Source organism: Octopus bimaculoides, chromosome 4 (genome assembly GCF_001194135.2).
Source record: "Octopus bimaculoides isolate UCB-OBI-ISO-001 chromosome 4, ASM119413v2, whole genome shotgun sequence".
In the NCBI taxonomy this organism is placed as follows: Eukaryota; Metazoa; Mollusca; class Cephalopoda; order Octopoda; family Octopodidae; genus Octopus; species Octopus bimaculoides.
Window position 1 is genome coordinate 89267205 of NC_068984.1, and position 16974 is coordinate 89284178.

A 16974-nucleotide genomic window follows, 5' to 3' on the forward strand; every position below is an offset into this window, starting at 1 on the left:
GGGGGGGGGGTCCAAAAACAGATACAAAAAAAACACACACACACACATACACGACGGAATTCTTTCAGTTTCCATCTAAATCCATTCACAAGGCTTTGGTTGGCCCGAGGCTATAGTAGAAGACACTTGCCCAAGGTGCCACGCAGTGGGACTGAACCCGGAACCATGTGGTTGGTAAGCAAGCTACTTACCACACAGCCACACCTGCGCCTATAATCAATATTCTCCTGTGTGAAGATGCATGACTCAGTGGTCACAGCGTCAGGCTCACAATCATGATGTAAAGAGTTTGATTCTTGGACCAGGCTGTGTGTTGTGTTATTGGGCAAAACACTTTATTTCATGTTGCTCCAGTTCACTCAGCTATTGAAATGAGTCGCAATGTCACTGGTGCCAAGCTGTATTAGCTTTTGCCTTTCTCCTGAATAACATTGGTGGCGTGAAGAGGGGAGGCTGATATGCATGGGTGACTGCTGGTCTTCTATAAACAACCCTGTCCGGACTTGTGCCTCAGAGATTGACTTTTTAGGTACGATCCCATGGTCATTCTTGGGGTCCTGTATTTATTGCCATTTCTTCCATCTTTTAGCCTTCATTTTAATATAATTGAATCCAGCTCTCTCTCTCTCTCTCTCTCTCTCTCTCTCTCTAATCAATTCTAGACTGCATTCAAAATAAATTCCTTCATCATTTGACATTCCCCAAAACATCCATCAGTGCCTCTATTCCATTTATTCTCTCTGATTCATTGCTTGTCTTCTTTACTCACTGATCTTCTGTTGATTCACCAAACCATTCTCATTTCTATTCTTTCCAGCTTTCTCTGATATTTCATGTTTGTTTCCCATGACTCATAGCACTTCTCACACATGTAGCATACACCATTCCCATAAGATTCACTAACGCTCCCCTCCAAATTAGGCACACCACACAGTTCCAAGAATTTCTTCTACAACCATCTTTCTCTACTTACCAACCAATTGTAAATACTCTTTTATAGTCTTTTTAAGTAGGCGCAGGAGTGGCTGTGTGGTAAAGTAGCTTGCTTACCAACCACATGGTTCTGGGTTCAGTCCCACTGCGTGGCACCTTGGGCAAGTGTCTTCTACTATAGCCTCGGGCCGACCAAAGCCTTGTGAGTGGATTTGGTAGACGGAAACTGAAAGAAGCCCGTCGTATATATGTGTGTGTGTTTGTCCCCCCAACTTCACTTGACAACCGAGGCTGGTGTGTTTACATCCCCGTAACTTAGTGGTTTGGCAAAAAGAGACCGATAGAATAAGTACTAGGCCTACAAAGAATAAGTCCTGGGGTCGATCTCCTCAACTAAAAGGTGGTGCCCCAGCATGACCGCAGTCAAATGACTGAAACAAGTAAAAGAGAGAGAGAGTCCAAGAAACTGAAATATTGTAGATAATCCACACCAGCAGTAGTTGCAGAACACTATGTTATACACAATGTTAGGGGTCTGAAAGACCAGTTTAGGCCCCCAAATCACAATGTATATCTTTCATGAGCTTTTAAGGGCTTTCAATTCAGATAGCAATGGTTCTGCAGATTATCTGTTACTCTATAAATTTCAGCAGTTATGCTCTTAATATAAAAAAGGGAATAGTAATAGAAGCAATGAAAAAAATCACAAACTATAGTTTATGTCATGAGTAGAAAAAGTGAAGAATTTTGTAAAGTAGTACAACTCAAATGAAAATGGAATATCAAGAACAGTATTAATTTTGTTAATTGTGTATCAGAAATTCTGAAATCCCCAAACTTTCAAAACCTAAACATTTTCAAGAGAGAGAATCAAGAGAAATGAAAAATTTCCTAAAGAACTCAGAAAAGTTTCCAAAACGTTGGGGGTATTATATGTGAATATAAAATGGGAAAGGAAAAGTGATATATAGCTGCTTTATGTGGTTAACAAGCTGAAATGAAAGTGTAAAAGTAGATTTGCTTTCGTGAAAAGTGAAGCAGTCCCAAAATAAAGCTACTATATGTCATGTAAAACTAAATAGTGCCAAATTAATATAATTTTATTTTCATAACATACCGTATTTTAACATGTATTAAAAAAACCCACTAATTTTGGGGGCTTAAATTTGGAAGAAAGGTTTTGTAAGGGATTATAATACTATCCATGTATAAGAAACTCCCATATTTTTTTAACCTAATTTTTGACAAAAAGGGTTCCTTATACACGTTAGAATATGGCATATATAAGCTGTAGTATGAAACGTCAATAGGGAACATGCATAAAATTGGGTGGGTCCCATCTCTTAAGCTGCCATATCATACTGAAAAAAAATAAACAATCATTCTGAAATTTTAAATACTTTTAGTTCCAATAATTTCAGATCACAGGTTATCAACTGTATGCTCATTACCATATTTACAGATTATAGTAAACTGTCACAGGGTAAAAATAATTTTAAATATCAGAAAATTTCTTACACACCATAGTTTTAACATGAAATAAGCCATTATTTTCACCTTTAAAATGTTAGAAATACTTCTGATAAAAATGTAATACATCCAAGTGTTTAAAAAAGATGATGATGATGATGACGACAATGATGATAATGTTGGTAAGTGTTACTTGTAAAAAAGCAAGTAATTAAAACAACAAGTGTCACATTCATAAAATTATGCCAATGAGTACTGAATCTGATATGAGATAATATTGAAATAAAATAGAATCATGCTTCAAAGTACTAATAGAGCAAGAATTCAGTAAAATTACTCATAATAAAATTAATAATAGATCTACAGTTTTATTTTCTACAAAATCTGCAAAGAACTGTCCACCTTCATGATATAATGATAGAAACAAATTGGATTCTGGGAAATTGAGAGGACAAAGAGCAGAAAATGTATTGTTATTCAAAACTGAAATTTAAAAAGGTTTCACTTTCCTAGAACCAGTAGATTAAAACAAGTCTTATATTTAGTTCACAATACCATATCCAACCCCATTGTAACACAAATGTATATTTTAATTAGGTGACAATAATGGTAACTTTACCTTTGCAAAAGACTGGTTCACAATGTTATAAAGCACCAACATACAATACTAAAATAAATTTTCAAAAGTATATTCCTAAATAATATAGAAAAGCAAATCACAAGACTGTTATGACAACTTAAGTAGCTAAATAGGTAAATACTGCAATAGACTATTTCCAGCAATAATTTGCAAAATTGATACATTAAACATAAGTAAAGAAACAAATTTAAAAAGTTGTTAGTAAATTATGTGCAACCCCACTCATAGGTGCAGAAGTGGCTGTGTGGTAAGTAGTTTGCTTACCAACCACATGGTTCCGGGCTCAGTTCCACTGCGTGGCACCTTGGGCAAGTGTCTTCTACTATAGCCTCGGGACAACCAAAGCCTTGTGAGTAGATTTGGTAGACGGAAACTGAAAGAAGCCCATTGTATATATATGTATATGTATGTGCTTGTGTATCTGTGTTTATACCCCCAACATCACTTGACAACCGATGCTGGTATGTTTATGTCCCCGTAACTTAGCGGTTCAGCAACAGAGGCTGAAGAATAAGTACTAGGCTTACAAAGAATAAGTCCTGGGGTTGATTTCTTTGACTAAAGGCAGTCCTACAGCATGGCCTCAGTCAAATAACTGAAATGAATAAAAGAAAAAAACCACACAAACTATAATGCCTCAGAGCTGTTAATACCTTAGTAGTCCATCTATTTCTATTCCATATAATTGTTCAGCAAAATAATGTAAGTGGCATTCTACCAAGTAGCAAGTATCTTGCATTGAAACCCAAAAATCCAATACCGGATTACAAAATCATTGATACTTTTGAACATCAAGTATGGAAATTAAGTTTCAACACATTCCAAACATTAAGAATGCCACTTCAGTTTCATCTGTACTCAGATATATGAAGTCAGCCCTTATGTTATTCAACAAACAAAGTGTAAAGAAAAGTTAAGAAAACATGAATAGAAACACAATAAAGAAATTGCAAGGATTTCAACTGGATATATAAAGCAGCTATTGTTTATACTATTAAACATTTTACAATCCATTTTGTGAACACAGAATTGTTTCAAAATATCTTCCATTTATTATTCACTTCATTCTTGAAGCTTATTGATTTTCACTTGCAGTAACATTAGTGTTAGAAATAATTGATATATTGCTAATAATAAACCAAATACCAGTCTTGCTTTAGCTTCTACCTATTAAAGATAATAATAGAATAACTGTTTCTTACATTTTAGAGTTTTAACTTAGAACTATAAGGTACCACATATGCGTGATTCTGTGGGATAAGTGCAGGTAAAGCCGTGTGATAAGAAGTTTGCTTCCCAACCACATTGTTCCAGATTCAGTCCCACTGCTTTACTCCTTCAGCTAGTGTCTTGTACTATAGCTCTGAGCCAACCAAAACACTGCGAGTGAATTTGGTATACAAAAACTGAAAGAAGCTTTTCATATATATGTAATACATGTATATGTATGTGTGAGTGTGTGTTTGTGTCTCCTTGTCTTGACATCAGCTGATAACTGAAATGATTATTACTGCTATGTAAGTAATGTCATTCATTTCCAATATTCTGCGAGAACATGTCTGGCCATGGAGAAATATTAAATTACTTGGAAACGGATGAGGGTTGGTGACAGGATGGGCATCCAGCTGTAGAAAATCTGCCTTGAATAAATTTTGTCTGACCCATGCAAGCATGGAAAAGTGTACATTAAAGGATGATAATATTTTATATATATAAATTAGATTAACACACTGCCTACAGTACTACAGTAGCAGTTATGCACTTGCATGCCACCTTGAGCAAGTGTATAGATATAAGGAAGGCTGTGGTTAAGAAGTTCTCTCACAAAGACATAGTTTCAGGTTCAGTCCCATTTCATGGCACCCTGAGTAAGTGCTTTTTACTATAGTTTCAGGCTAAACTAAGCCTTGTGAATGGATTAGGTTGATGGAAACTGAAAGAAGCCTGCTATATATATGTATATGAAAATATGAGGGTGTCTACTTGTCTCCCTTCATTTTCACATTGCATAATGTCAAGACAAGGTAGTTTTGAACATCATACAAGCATTGTTTTTCATTTGCAATCACTTTCAAAAACATATCTGGCCACTGTACTGCTTGTGTCCAAAGGACTAAGGAAAATATTACCTTGCTTGGAAATAGGTGTGGGTTGGTAACAGAAACAAATCTGAAAAATACCTTCCTCAACCAATTTCATTTGACCCATGCAAGCACAGAAAAGTGGCTATAATGATATCATATGTGTGTGTGTGTGTGTGTACAGGGTGTGATGGGTAAATTGTCACCATTTTATATTTTTAATTTCGCACATGTGCATTGTTTGTTTTTGATTTTGTATATAGTATAGAGTAGGGTCAGTTGGGCACCGTCTGTGAGAAAAAAGCTTCATGATGCAATTCCCTCAGCCAGAAATTTGGAAACAACATGCTGTACTGTTTGGCATTCACGCCGGAAGCTCCAATACCAACAGATGGTGAACACACAGAACAACCGTTGGATTACTGTGTCCCTAAAACATGTAGCGAGAGTGATAAAAATCAAACATCCAGTCAACATCATGGTGTTTGGTGTGATCACTAGTGATGGCGACATTATGCCTCCAGTCATCTCCCATATGGCCTCACACTTAATACAGAGGCCTACATCAAGTGTCTGAAGGAGATAGTGCTGCCTTGGGTCAAGAGGGTGGCTGCTGGAAGACTCTATATCTGGCAACAGGACTCTGCACCATGCGACACAAGCAGGAGAACCCAGTCATGACTGTTAATTTCCGAAACCACATCACCCCTAACATCTGCCCACCTAACTCACCAGACTGCAACCCCCTTGATTATTATGTGTTGAGCACAGTTGAGTGAAAGACCAACAAAACTCTTTGAACTGAAGGCAAGGACTATGGCAGCATTGACCAATTTAAACAAGGAGAGAGTCCAGAAGAGTTGCAGGAGGTTCCGAAGTTGAAGCCAATGACGATTTTATTGAATAAATTGTCTCTTTAGTATTTCAAGATATTTTTATGTAATTTTGATAAATATATCTGTTAAAATGAGATGTCAGTGTTATTTTCCTCCTCACATTTCCTCTTTTTCATGCACTATGCTTCTACTTATCTCTTGCTCCCTGATTCTTTCCTCAATACCCTGCTCCCTATATCATTGCTATCCTGTTGTTCCCCACCACAGCTATATACCAAGGTTTCATTAGTCACTGTATTCGCCATCCCCACACTCTTTGCATTCATGTGAAGTCTCTACTCCTTACTCATGCACCTTTGACAATACCCTACCATTTATATTCTGAACCCCATACCTTGAGGGTATGCCCTGGCACTTTGCCACCATCTCTCTCTCTCTCTCTGACTGGGTAACTATGTATATCCTCTACAGCAACACACACGTTTCTGTCTTTCTGGCACAAGTCCAATGCCTCTTACTCTCTCAAGGGATCTTTGTTTTGCATGTTACTTGGTGACCCTGTCAGTGCAAGTGTCATGTAAAAAGCATCCAGTTAACACTGTAAAGTAGTTGGTGTTTAGAAGAGCATTCAACTGTAAAGACTATGCCAAAACTGACCTTGCCTGTGCTGGTGCCACATAAAAGCTGTCAGCCCATTCTGCAGGGCAGTTGAGAAGACTGAAAAGAAATGAAGAAAGCATGCTCCATTGGACAGTTAATGTACATGAGCATGAACATGTACAAATGTGCTAAGAGAAAAACTGGTCATAAGAAGAATCAGATGTAGTGCAAGAAAGGAAGCCACTCTGATATTGATATGTGGTGTGTATGAAAAAGGACAGCAGTATAAAGAAGTGTGTATTGCTAGATGCAGATGAAGTTTGCAGAAGATGGAAACCTGGGAAGACTTGAGACAAAGTGATAAAGACTGATCTCAGGACCTTGAACCTCATGAAGGTGATGACAAAGGACCAGAATGACTGAATGTGTGGTTCTGAAGAAAACCTGCCCACCTCAGTAAAATTGAGTTCTGATAGAGCTGTCTGTGTGTGTGTTTATGCACAACTGGGACCATTACCCAATTTCCTTCCTCTTCAAGACACTCCATCACCTCCCTAACAGCAGTTCTTCTTTAATACCACTTATTTTTCTTACAACCCAGAACCATTTCACTTGTTATCCATCCTTCATCCATTAACATTCTCTCCACCAGCACTTTCCTTGCTCATCCACCATACGTCTCACCCACCTCATATACTACACCTGCCTCTCTCTTCTCTACCCACTCCTGCAATTGACCCAAATTATGTCATCTTCCTTTCATCCTTCTATTTTCTGCATCATCATTACTGTTCTGCTGGTCTGCACAGATATCTCCATCTCCCCCAACTCACCCTCGGTCCCGCTTCTTCACTTATTCCTACCAACCTTGTACTTTGAAAGTCCACACTAACACCTCCACTTGATCATTCCCAACCTCTCTTCTAAAATGTGAGTAGTCATGTAGTTGCTCTACAGCAAGAGACCTGTTCTGTTCTGGTCATTTTCTTCCTTATTTTACCCCTTTTTACTCCTCATCTCCCAAGGGTTTATAGTCTTGTAAGCTGCATGGCAAACTCACTACTGCTGATGTCATGAAAAAAGCACCCAGTACATGCTGTAAAGTGGTTGTTGTTAGAATAAAAAGTTTACCAAAGCAGACAATGGATCCCTTCAGATCTGGCCAAAATCATCCAATCCATGCCAGCATGGAACATAGACATTAAATGATGATAATGATGATATAGGGAAGATGTACAAATTTGTTAAGCAAATTTCTTTTTAGACATAAAAGCTTTTGTCATTAATTGTCAATACCTACTTCAAGATGAACTTAATTAACTAAGCTCATCTAATTTCTTTTATTATATACTATTATATTTTTAAAACTAACTTATCACAGTAGCTACACTCAGCTAATATGTGGTTAAGAGTGAGATGATATAAGAAGGAAGCATATTTTTGTAAAATAAATGAAAATCTGCACTATTCTGCTTGTCATCAGGCTCTTGCATTCGAGGTGGGCCAGAGATTTTGAGAAAACCTCTCTCAGTGACTGCAAAGGAGGCCTTTTTGATAAAAAAAAAAGTATCTTTTATAAATCTTTCTAAGATTTTACTCTCTTCTTTTACTTACCACATTTATATACACACAAAACAGACATAAATCATGCGTATTTAGCCCTGATTACTAAAGCATTTGATGAGTAGTTTGAAACGGAGCAGTTTGAAATTGGACTTATTACCATCTTTGCACGAGCCTTATTGTCACACAGACATGCATTCAAGTGTTACGCATTTAATTGCTTTAACTATGGAACAAAATCGAAAATATTGAAATTTAACACCATGAAACAATGTTAGGAAGGCCTATAAATTTATGCATCAAAATAGAATATTTATAAAATGTTGGATTTCCATGCGTCTCGGCAGTAATAATTTAAGATTTTTTTTTTTTTTTTCACAAAGATTAATTTTTAATTAAGTTATGGTTAGGGTTAGGGTGAACAGTTCGTTGGATGGCGTGGGATGTTTTTAGTGGAGTAGCCGAGGTCAAATCGTTCCATATTTATGAGAGACCCGTGGTTTCCGTAAATATGTACAAGAGCGACCTACTGGTTAGATATTCAACATCCAGTATGTGTTATACATACATACATACATATGTGTGTGTTATATCAGCAAAATATTGATTTCAGATTGTTGAGATATTTTGCTCTTATCAATAGACTATAATTAAAGTTTATCAGTACTAAAATAATATAAAAATTATCTGTAAATCGTAAACTACAAAGAATATAAACAATGCCTTTACGAGTTATAGTGGGTGGAATGTATATTTAAAAACAATGCCTTTACAAATTATAGTTAATGTAAATTTAGTTTCGTAGTTATCAAAACGAATGCAGATTACAATTCCAATGTCCGTCGAGTACCAATAATCTCACAAAAAGTTTGAAAAAAAATAATCAATCATCGAAATATATTAGATTAAAAATATCAATTCAGGAACCCACTGACAACATCTAGTATTTTTTTGAAAATCGAGATGATTACAAATAATTATTAGCTAGCTAACTTTCATTCTAGAAAGCAGACATCTCAGAATGCACCCCAGTATACATGAATTGTGTTTAATAAATTTATATATACCAACCCGTGTTAAGAAAGCTGAGTTCCAAGACGTGCTAACATACCTCCCACGCCGGGGATGATAATCGATAGCAGTAGAGAACAAATGAAGAAACGGTGTTTAAAGACAAAATCGCTTATATAGAATATATCCTCTCACACGAATTTTTTTCATAATGTTATAAATGTAACAGATTGATCTTAATCAATTCAGTTATCTAAACTGAATTTTATTTAACATAACGGTAGGGATGTTCTTAAGAAAGACTATAGTGCATTAATGAAATTACATTTTCCAAGGAAGAGTCTTTTGAAGTAGGATACAGTAACAGCATGATAAAGTGATGGTTTGTTGCCAACTTAATGTGGCAGTCCCAGGAAAGGGAAGAATGCTACTGCTATTTAGCCTCAGGAAACAACGTTTCCAGTTGGCTATGTGACACAAGCGTTCTATGTCCTTAAGTTTTCAAACAGGGGAGATAAGCACCTCCATCCAGCAAAGCCAGCATCCAGAGACTAGTTTCAGAGTCATTGCTCTTCATCAGTCTGGAGTAGCTTGGCTTGCTAGCTGAATTTTTTATTACAACCATAAAAGTCGTCAACACATAGATGGGACAGCACAGGACAACACATACAAAAAATGTTATGATGCGTTCGAATGATACCTATTATTTAAAAATATTGATGATATAAAATAAATAGTCTTTTCCTTATGAGTAAGGGATATGCCCTGTTGCCTCAAAGGCCCAGCAGCTATCTCCTTCCTTTTATTTTCTCCTTTTTTCCAATGCCGATTAAGCAGAGTTCCTTGCACCCACCTTTCTTAACAGCTTTCCATCTTTCCTCAAACACACTTTTGTACAGGGTCCTTCTCTCTAGCTCTATCTTGCTCTTCAGATGATATTTGAAGTATTGTAGCAAACTAGGGCCAGAGATGAAGGACCCCGTCACGAATCCTTGCAATCTAATCTTCCACATACATTCCTTCAGCATCGCAACTGTACAGGAAAAACATGCCTCACCTTCCTTCGAGAGTCTAGTTGGTGGTATAATCTTTATTATAGATTCAGCCGATAGCTGAACTCTTCCCAGATGCGACAACACGTGTTCGACGTAAATTATCAAGCCTGACAGCTCTCGACAATGTACAAAAGCGTGCTGGACGGTTTCGCCGTCCGGCCCACATCTTGGACATGTCGTTGGCACTGACATTCCGTGCCTGGATAACTTATCTTGAACAGGTAAAGCGTTCCCGTAACACTGCCTGGTGAGGGATTTTTGGTTATTATCCAAATACCCTAACCCGAAAGTTTTTTGTACTTTTTGTACTGTGTTCCTATCAAATAATATTACAGCCTTCTGAATAGAATCATATTTAGATGGCTCCACAACCATGATACAAACAGACAATCTAAATATGTATGTATGTATGCATACGTGCAGATTTGTATGTTTTGTTTTATGTATGTCTTTTCGTGCATATACTTGCATATCTACAAAGTCACATATATACTTAAATGATAAACTTCTGGAAAGTTTTACAGATTTTTACAGTTCTATTGATCGGTTCGCGGTTTAGCCACTGCCAGGTAGCGTGTTTAATTTGTTTACTGAACATCGCCTCGAATTCCCCCTTGTTTTTCAAAAATCCCCCCTAAATCACAAAATGGTGGGGGGATCTGCCCTGTTTTTCAAATCCTGGCAGCAACACTGTAGCTGGAAGCAGGACAATAATCTAATTCTACACTTTATCACATTCAAGAATATAAACACGTTTTTAAGTACAACACACGCGGAGTCAATAAGAAACACTGCCTTTCACCAGCACACAAGGGTCGGCACTGCGTGAACGACAGTGCTCTCTCTCCCTAGTGTGCAGCTTCCTATATCTGACATTTGAGCATGCACACAACAGCCAAACACCGCGTCGCTGGAACTGTGAAGCGCACAGTTCTATACAAGGATTTTTGCATTTCTTCATAAACTAGGGGATGGCTACTGACATTAAGCTTAAGGATTATATAATGTACAAGTATAAAGAAATAATTAAAGAAAAAAAGGACTCATTATATTGAACGTTATCGATTATATCGAGTGGAAATAGGGGGTGCTGCAGTTCTGCAGTGCCTATACACGAGCCACCACTGATTGGTTGTCACATTTTACTGCTTATCCTGCTTTCCTGCATCTCTGTCCCTTTTCTGCATCAGGTATTAGGTTGATATTATCTGTTCCTGGATTGCAAATGCATACCCTTCAAAGTGGGAGGTAGTAATCCGGTTGTTGGTCCACGATAGACTGCTTTGATGATCAATGTTACTATCATGCCGGTACTTTTTACCAACATATCCATTCATAGTCTTCTGCTCATACGCGCTCATCCATTCATCTGATACGTTGTGGTAGAGTCGTGCAACTTCTTTGGGCATGTATTTGAGGTTATATGGCGGAAGAAAGACCGGAAGGCGGAAGTGGGGATGAGATGATATCACGTCGGCGAGTGAGAAGAAAAGTTTCCCTCTTTATCACCCCAGTTCACTCCTGCTCGCCTTCAGACATAGCTACATGCTGTTCAGAGCCACCAACTTCCCACACATTGAGAACAGCTCTCGTCTATTCATATTCCGATTTAGGTCTGAGATCTCCTTTCCTCTGTGAAACACAAGCCTGCCCACTTTGTCTCCTTCAAGCCTGATCCCCAGCGCCGTACCTCCTTCTATAGCCTCTGGCGGTTTTGTTGTCAGCCCGAATTTCTTAAGATGATCCACGATTTCTTCTGCCGATGCCACATTCTCATCTACCAAGAAATCGTCGATATCAGCTGGTAGCCTGCTCTACTTTGACCTCTGCCCAAAACCGCCTTGAGGATCTTCGCCATGATCTTCGGCGTCGAACTCAAGCCGAAACCCAGTTGAGTCAAGCAGTACGTTCTGCCCCTGTACCTCACTAGTTGGTACTCCCACAACTTCTCTGATACATGGAGCTGCAGATAGACCGACTTGTGATTGACGATCGTAGCCGCTTTCCTTATTCGCCTTCACTTACGAAGGATTTCTCCACACACGTCTGTTAACTCGCCACCCATATGACAGGACACATTCGTTCAATTCCCTGAAGTCTAGCACCGGTAAAACCTTATTTTTTGTCGGCTCAGCCATGAACGGTAGCACACCGCCCGTCGTCTCCTCACTCCATAACATCAGAATGCCCTCCTATATCTACCTGTTCACCTTTGTCTCGAACTCAAACCTGCCTTCTCCATTCAGTGTGTACTTGTAGCAGCTCACCCTGTTTCTCAGTAGATGTTATTCCGAGTGGGGTAGCAGCGGTTTGTCGGCTGGAGGGCACTGAGCTAAGGAGGCTGCACAACATGGGGGTCGACAGGATGTTGTTTTTGGCTAGGACAGTCGACCCCGATGTTATCAAGGAGAGCGTTTAGAAAATAATAGAGAATTGCAACAGGTGCCAATCGATCGATCCTGCCCCGAGCACACACGAACCAGGAAAGATTTAGATAGAGGAGGACTGGATACAGAGCTGCATACAGGCCAGGTGGAAACGGGATTGTGGAACGGCACCACCGTATGATTAAAGCCATGGCTGAGAGGGGACGAATCTCCCCTATGGAGGCAGTCTTCTGGTACAATATGTCGCCCAGGGTAGGGCAAACCAAAGAATCGGTCCCGCACAGGGCCATATTCCAGTAGAAATGGAGACACCTGAGCGTGGTGCCGTAGCAGCTAGAGGTGGAAGAGATTACATCTCAGCAAGTTAGAGACGAAGTGTAGGTGAAGCTCCCGAACGCACAGTGCACAACGCAGTAGGAAAAGAAAAGGTGACCGCAATCAGTACTCTGAATAATGTATCAGTGGATGGAATGCTGCATCACGTCTTGGATATTCGTAGGGTGATTAGCTCTTCTGATGACGAAGGGGAGGGAGAAGATGACTCCATGACCCTACGGAGTTCTCTAAGGGAACGTCGACCCCACCCGCAGGTGGACGGACAATTACGAGACAGAACAGGGGAGCAGTGATCTTTAGATCAGGGAGTCGTATGAGGGAAGGAAGACTGGAAGGGGGAGAGAGATGACGTCAAGTCGGCGAGAGAGAAGAAAAGTTTCCCTCTTTTTCATGCTATTTGCGACAGAGGCGAAACGTGGCGACAGAGAGGTCGTGACAACATATGCTAAGAACTGAACAATCTGCAAGTCGAGGTAAGAACGACTTATTTACGTGCCTTCAAACCACAGGTTATCAGACAAGAAATGCTGCTCAAAGCGCTGCCTTCCAAGTCTTATGATGTTACCAGCTTCATGTATGCAAACTTGGTCAAAGAATGCACTTCGACTCTTGGTGGTTAAAAGATGTTGCCGAAGAGATATGATACGACATTCAAAGGCAGTTTGAATTGATGTTAAGCCCCTGCCGCCTTGTTTCCATTTTAGGTAAAGGCGATCTAAGTCACTGTTGATGTGAAAATTATGTGTACTTGTTAGTATCTTCCGGATTTTCACATCAATGACTCGGATCTCAAGTGTCCAACCAAGCAACCCAAATGTTGGTATGAGTACTGGCACCGCAAACACATTGTGGGCCACTGTTTTATTGAATGCAGAGAATTCCGAGGTCCAAATTTTCTTTATTTGGCTGTAATATTCTTTAGTGACATGTGTTTTATTACAGATGCCATTGTAAGGTATGTTTTCATCCACCCCTAGATACCTGTAACATGCCTCATCGGATATAAGGGAAACAGTTAAGTCATTGATGTATGTATGTATGTATGTATGTACGTATGTATGTGTATGTATGCATGCATGTATTATGTATGTATGCATGTATGTATGTGTGTATGTGTGTATGTATGTATGTATACTTAAAACCAGTAATTGCCGTTGATGTTCCATAACAGGCGGTTCAACAAATTCACGTTTATAAAAAAAACACCAAATTTAAAATTTTGTTGAAGTCTATATACACGACTAAACTCTTGACGGTAGTGTCCCAACATAATTGCAATCCAACTAGTGGTAAAAGACTAAATGAATTAAAATACAAAAATACCATGACTTAATTGAATCAATATATTTATATCATTATAATTGCAACAATTACTTCACGATATCTACAAAAATGCTTGACATAACTTTTTAGTCGAGTGACAGCAGCACTGCCTCCACCACTTTGATTGCGAGCAGCCAATCTCTTACAGCATAGAGAAACATCAAACAGCACCAACACTTACATCACCACTGTCATCATGACTTAACGACCGGAAAAGAAAAAACCGTTGCATGGGCAATACTCCAAATGAGTTGGGGAAGCTGATGTAGATATGAGAACCCATCTGTGTCGATATATGCAGATGACATTACCGTAAAGGTATTGGAAATCATAGAAATCGAAATGATCGGTACCTTTCTAAATGGGAATTCTCACAGGGGCAAAGACTAATATGTCGATGGACTTGTCACTTGGTACCTAGAAAGGCAGACAGTGTCGTTGGACAGTGTCGTTGGACAGTGTCGTTGGCCGTTGAACGAACAGTCAGTTAATTTGCTTGGAGTTTGATTGTCTGGATCTCCAAACGGATAAAAATGAGATGCGTAAAAAGGTGGTTACGAGCAGGGTGGCCAGGTTCACCCAGAAAAAGGGCTGAAAGGAAGCTATCCCTGAAAGGCAGAGGTGGCGACGCATATCTCGCATCCGTTACATATAGCCACTTGACTGCAGCACATTGCCCTAGTGCTTGCTTTGGAGGGTCTACACTTCCAATTATTGTGGAAGGGACACGTCCCACTGGTCTATTTGCTGTCAACATTCTTTGCACAAATGTCTAAGTATGTTGTTGATGTTGCTGCACAGGTATTGCATTGATGATGCAGCATCTACAGCTTTCCTATACGGTGAGATGTGCTCGCTTTTTATTAGGCATGTCTTTCCAGAGCTAATCCCCTTGATGGAGATGTAGTCCTGGATCAAACGAAGACCAAGGCTGGGAGCTTTGTATCTGAAATGTTGTCAGGCACTCACAAACTTTTATAAATCGGGCAATACGGTTGGTGGAACTTGCAGATTGGCATTCTATAGAGGAGTAGTTGTGAGGAAGAACGACAACGCTTTCAGGGAAACTCTAGGTGTTGTCGAGAATTAACTGGTTGGCCTGTTTCGGCGAACTCTCGGCCCAGGAACGAAGGAAAACTGCCAGAAATCCTGGTTTGGCAATGCTATTGGGATAGATGATATGGAAATGCTGTCATCTGGGGACCTGTCCAAGATGCATGCGGGGCATTAATTTTTGCACTCATACTTTCAGTGTCCAAGTATCACTGATTTATGGAGTTTTGTTGAACAGCTGTTGTTGCGAAATAGGATCAGGCTAATAACCGACCAAAAATTAATCGGCTGCCTTCCTTTGGCAAGAACTTTCCCCCTGTCTGGTGATTATGACACAAAAGATTGAGTAGTGGACGAGAGTAAAGACACTGCTTTTTGGCTACACTTTTATCAATTTCTTAAGTTTCACTTGGAGAGGAAAGCGAGCGGAGGAGTATGTACTGCCATTCCTATAAACCCTCTGGAAGGCGGGTGGGAGTAGCGAATATTTGTAAAAGAGCCTCTTCTGAGCATGTTTTTGTCGGCCGAGAAACGAGTCTGGTGACGACGAACAAGCCGAACTTCGGAGTCGCATTAAATATTTTCCTAATAAAAATATGCACTCTACCAAAAAATATTGAGTAATCCTTCAGTTTCAAGTTAATTTTTTTTTATATATATACAACTTAACATATACACAAACATCAATGCACACATACACATATGACCATTTACATGTATATATACACGCGCGTGATTGAAGTATGGTACTGAATATCCAGGTGTGATATACTGAATTCTGTACGCATAATTTTTTTACTTAATAAACGTTTCTTTCTTCTAGTAAGATTTTAAAAACTTATCAGCAACTACTGTCAATTCAGAGAAATAGCTATGTTTAGCAAAGGGAGATTAACAAGAACATTTAGTGACGGTGATGGTTTAAAGTTCACCCGATAATTTTTCTGCCACGATTACACAATCATTAAAAGCAGCAGCAGGGTGTTGTCACTGGATTTATATCTTGACAATAGCACTCCTCCACGTTCACATTCGGTATCTAACGACACGGAACGTCACTTAGTTATTTTCGATAAATCAACAGCAACCACAACATGGCCCAAAGCGAGAATCAAGTCCGAGTTTGGGTTGATGGATGGTGAGTGTATATCGGTTCTATTTACAGTGTCAGTTGTACATTTATTCACTAAGCACATTTATATTTTTGAATGCACAACTGTATATTCAACTGGTGTATTGATCCTCAACAGCAATGAAACCTTTACATTTTTCCCTTTCTCCATGAGCACATCGCTATCATTATAATTTACACCTTCGGTTTACCTATTTATAGTTTTGGCACGTATTCGTTTTAACGTGGATGTTTAAATTCCGTTTGTAACTTTTTTATTTATTTATTTTTTATAAAGAAAAGCCGGTCTTCGAATTTTTGTTGTCAATATCAAAGATCGCAAAGAAAAGAAATTTCTAATGATTAGGATTATGGAATTTGCAGCTGCTTTCTAGCTTTTTTAAAGTGCGTGAACGCGAATACAATTTTTTAAAGTACTTTGTATATTATATTACATGATATCTTTAAAAAAACAATGCTTAAACAACTACTTTTATTTTCCACTTCAGTTTTAAACAGCAACAATTCAGCATAATTTATTTTTCATGTGGTTTTGTATTATATATGTATCATAT

At 38.8% G+C, this 16974-nt stretch overlaps 2 protein-coding genes across 3 annotated transcripts in view; one reads left to right on the top strand and one right to left on the bottom strand.

The window, feature by feature from the left end:
- The window catches only part of LOC106869980 (palmitoyltransferase ZDHHC4), a 41223-nt gene extending 31915 nt beyond the window's left edge, over window positions 1–9308 (bottom strand). For both annotated transcript variants that reach the window (XM_014915929.2, XM_014915928.2), the window contains exon 1: window positions 9195–9308. The gene's annotated coding sequence lies outside the window, so the exon portion shown is untranslated. The remainder of the gene's footprint in view (window positions 1–9194) is intronic.
- Window positions 9309–16219: 6911 nt separating this feature from the next.
- The window catches only part of LOC106869982 (ethanolamine-phosphate cytidylyltransferase), a 45841-nt gene continuing 45086 nt past the window's right edge, over window positions 16220–16974 (top strand). The window contains exon 1 of the mRNA XM_052967228.1: window positions 16220–16426. Coding sequence (XP_052823188.1) covers window positions 16383–16426 — 44 coding nt within the window. The 5' untranslated portion in view covers window positions 16220–16382. The remainder of the gene's footprint in view (window positions 16427–16974) is intronic.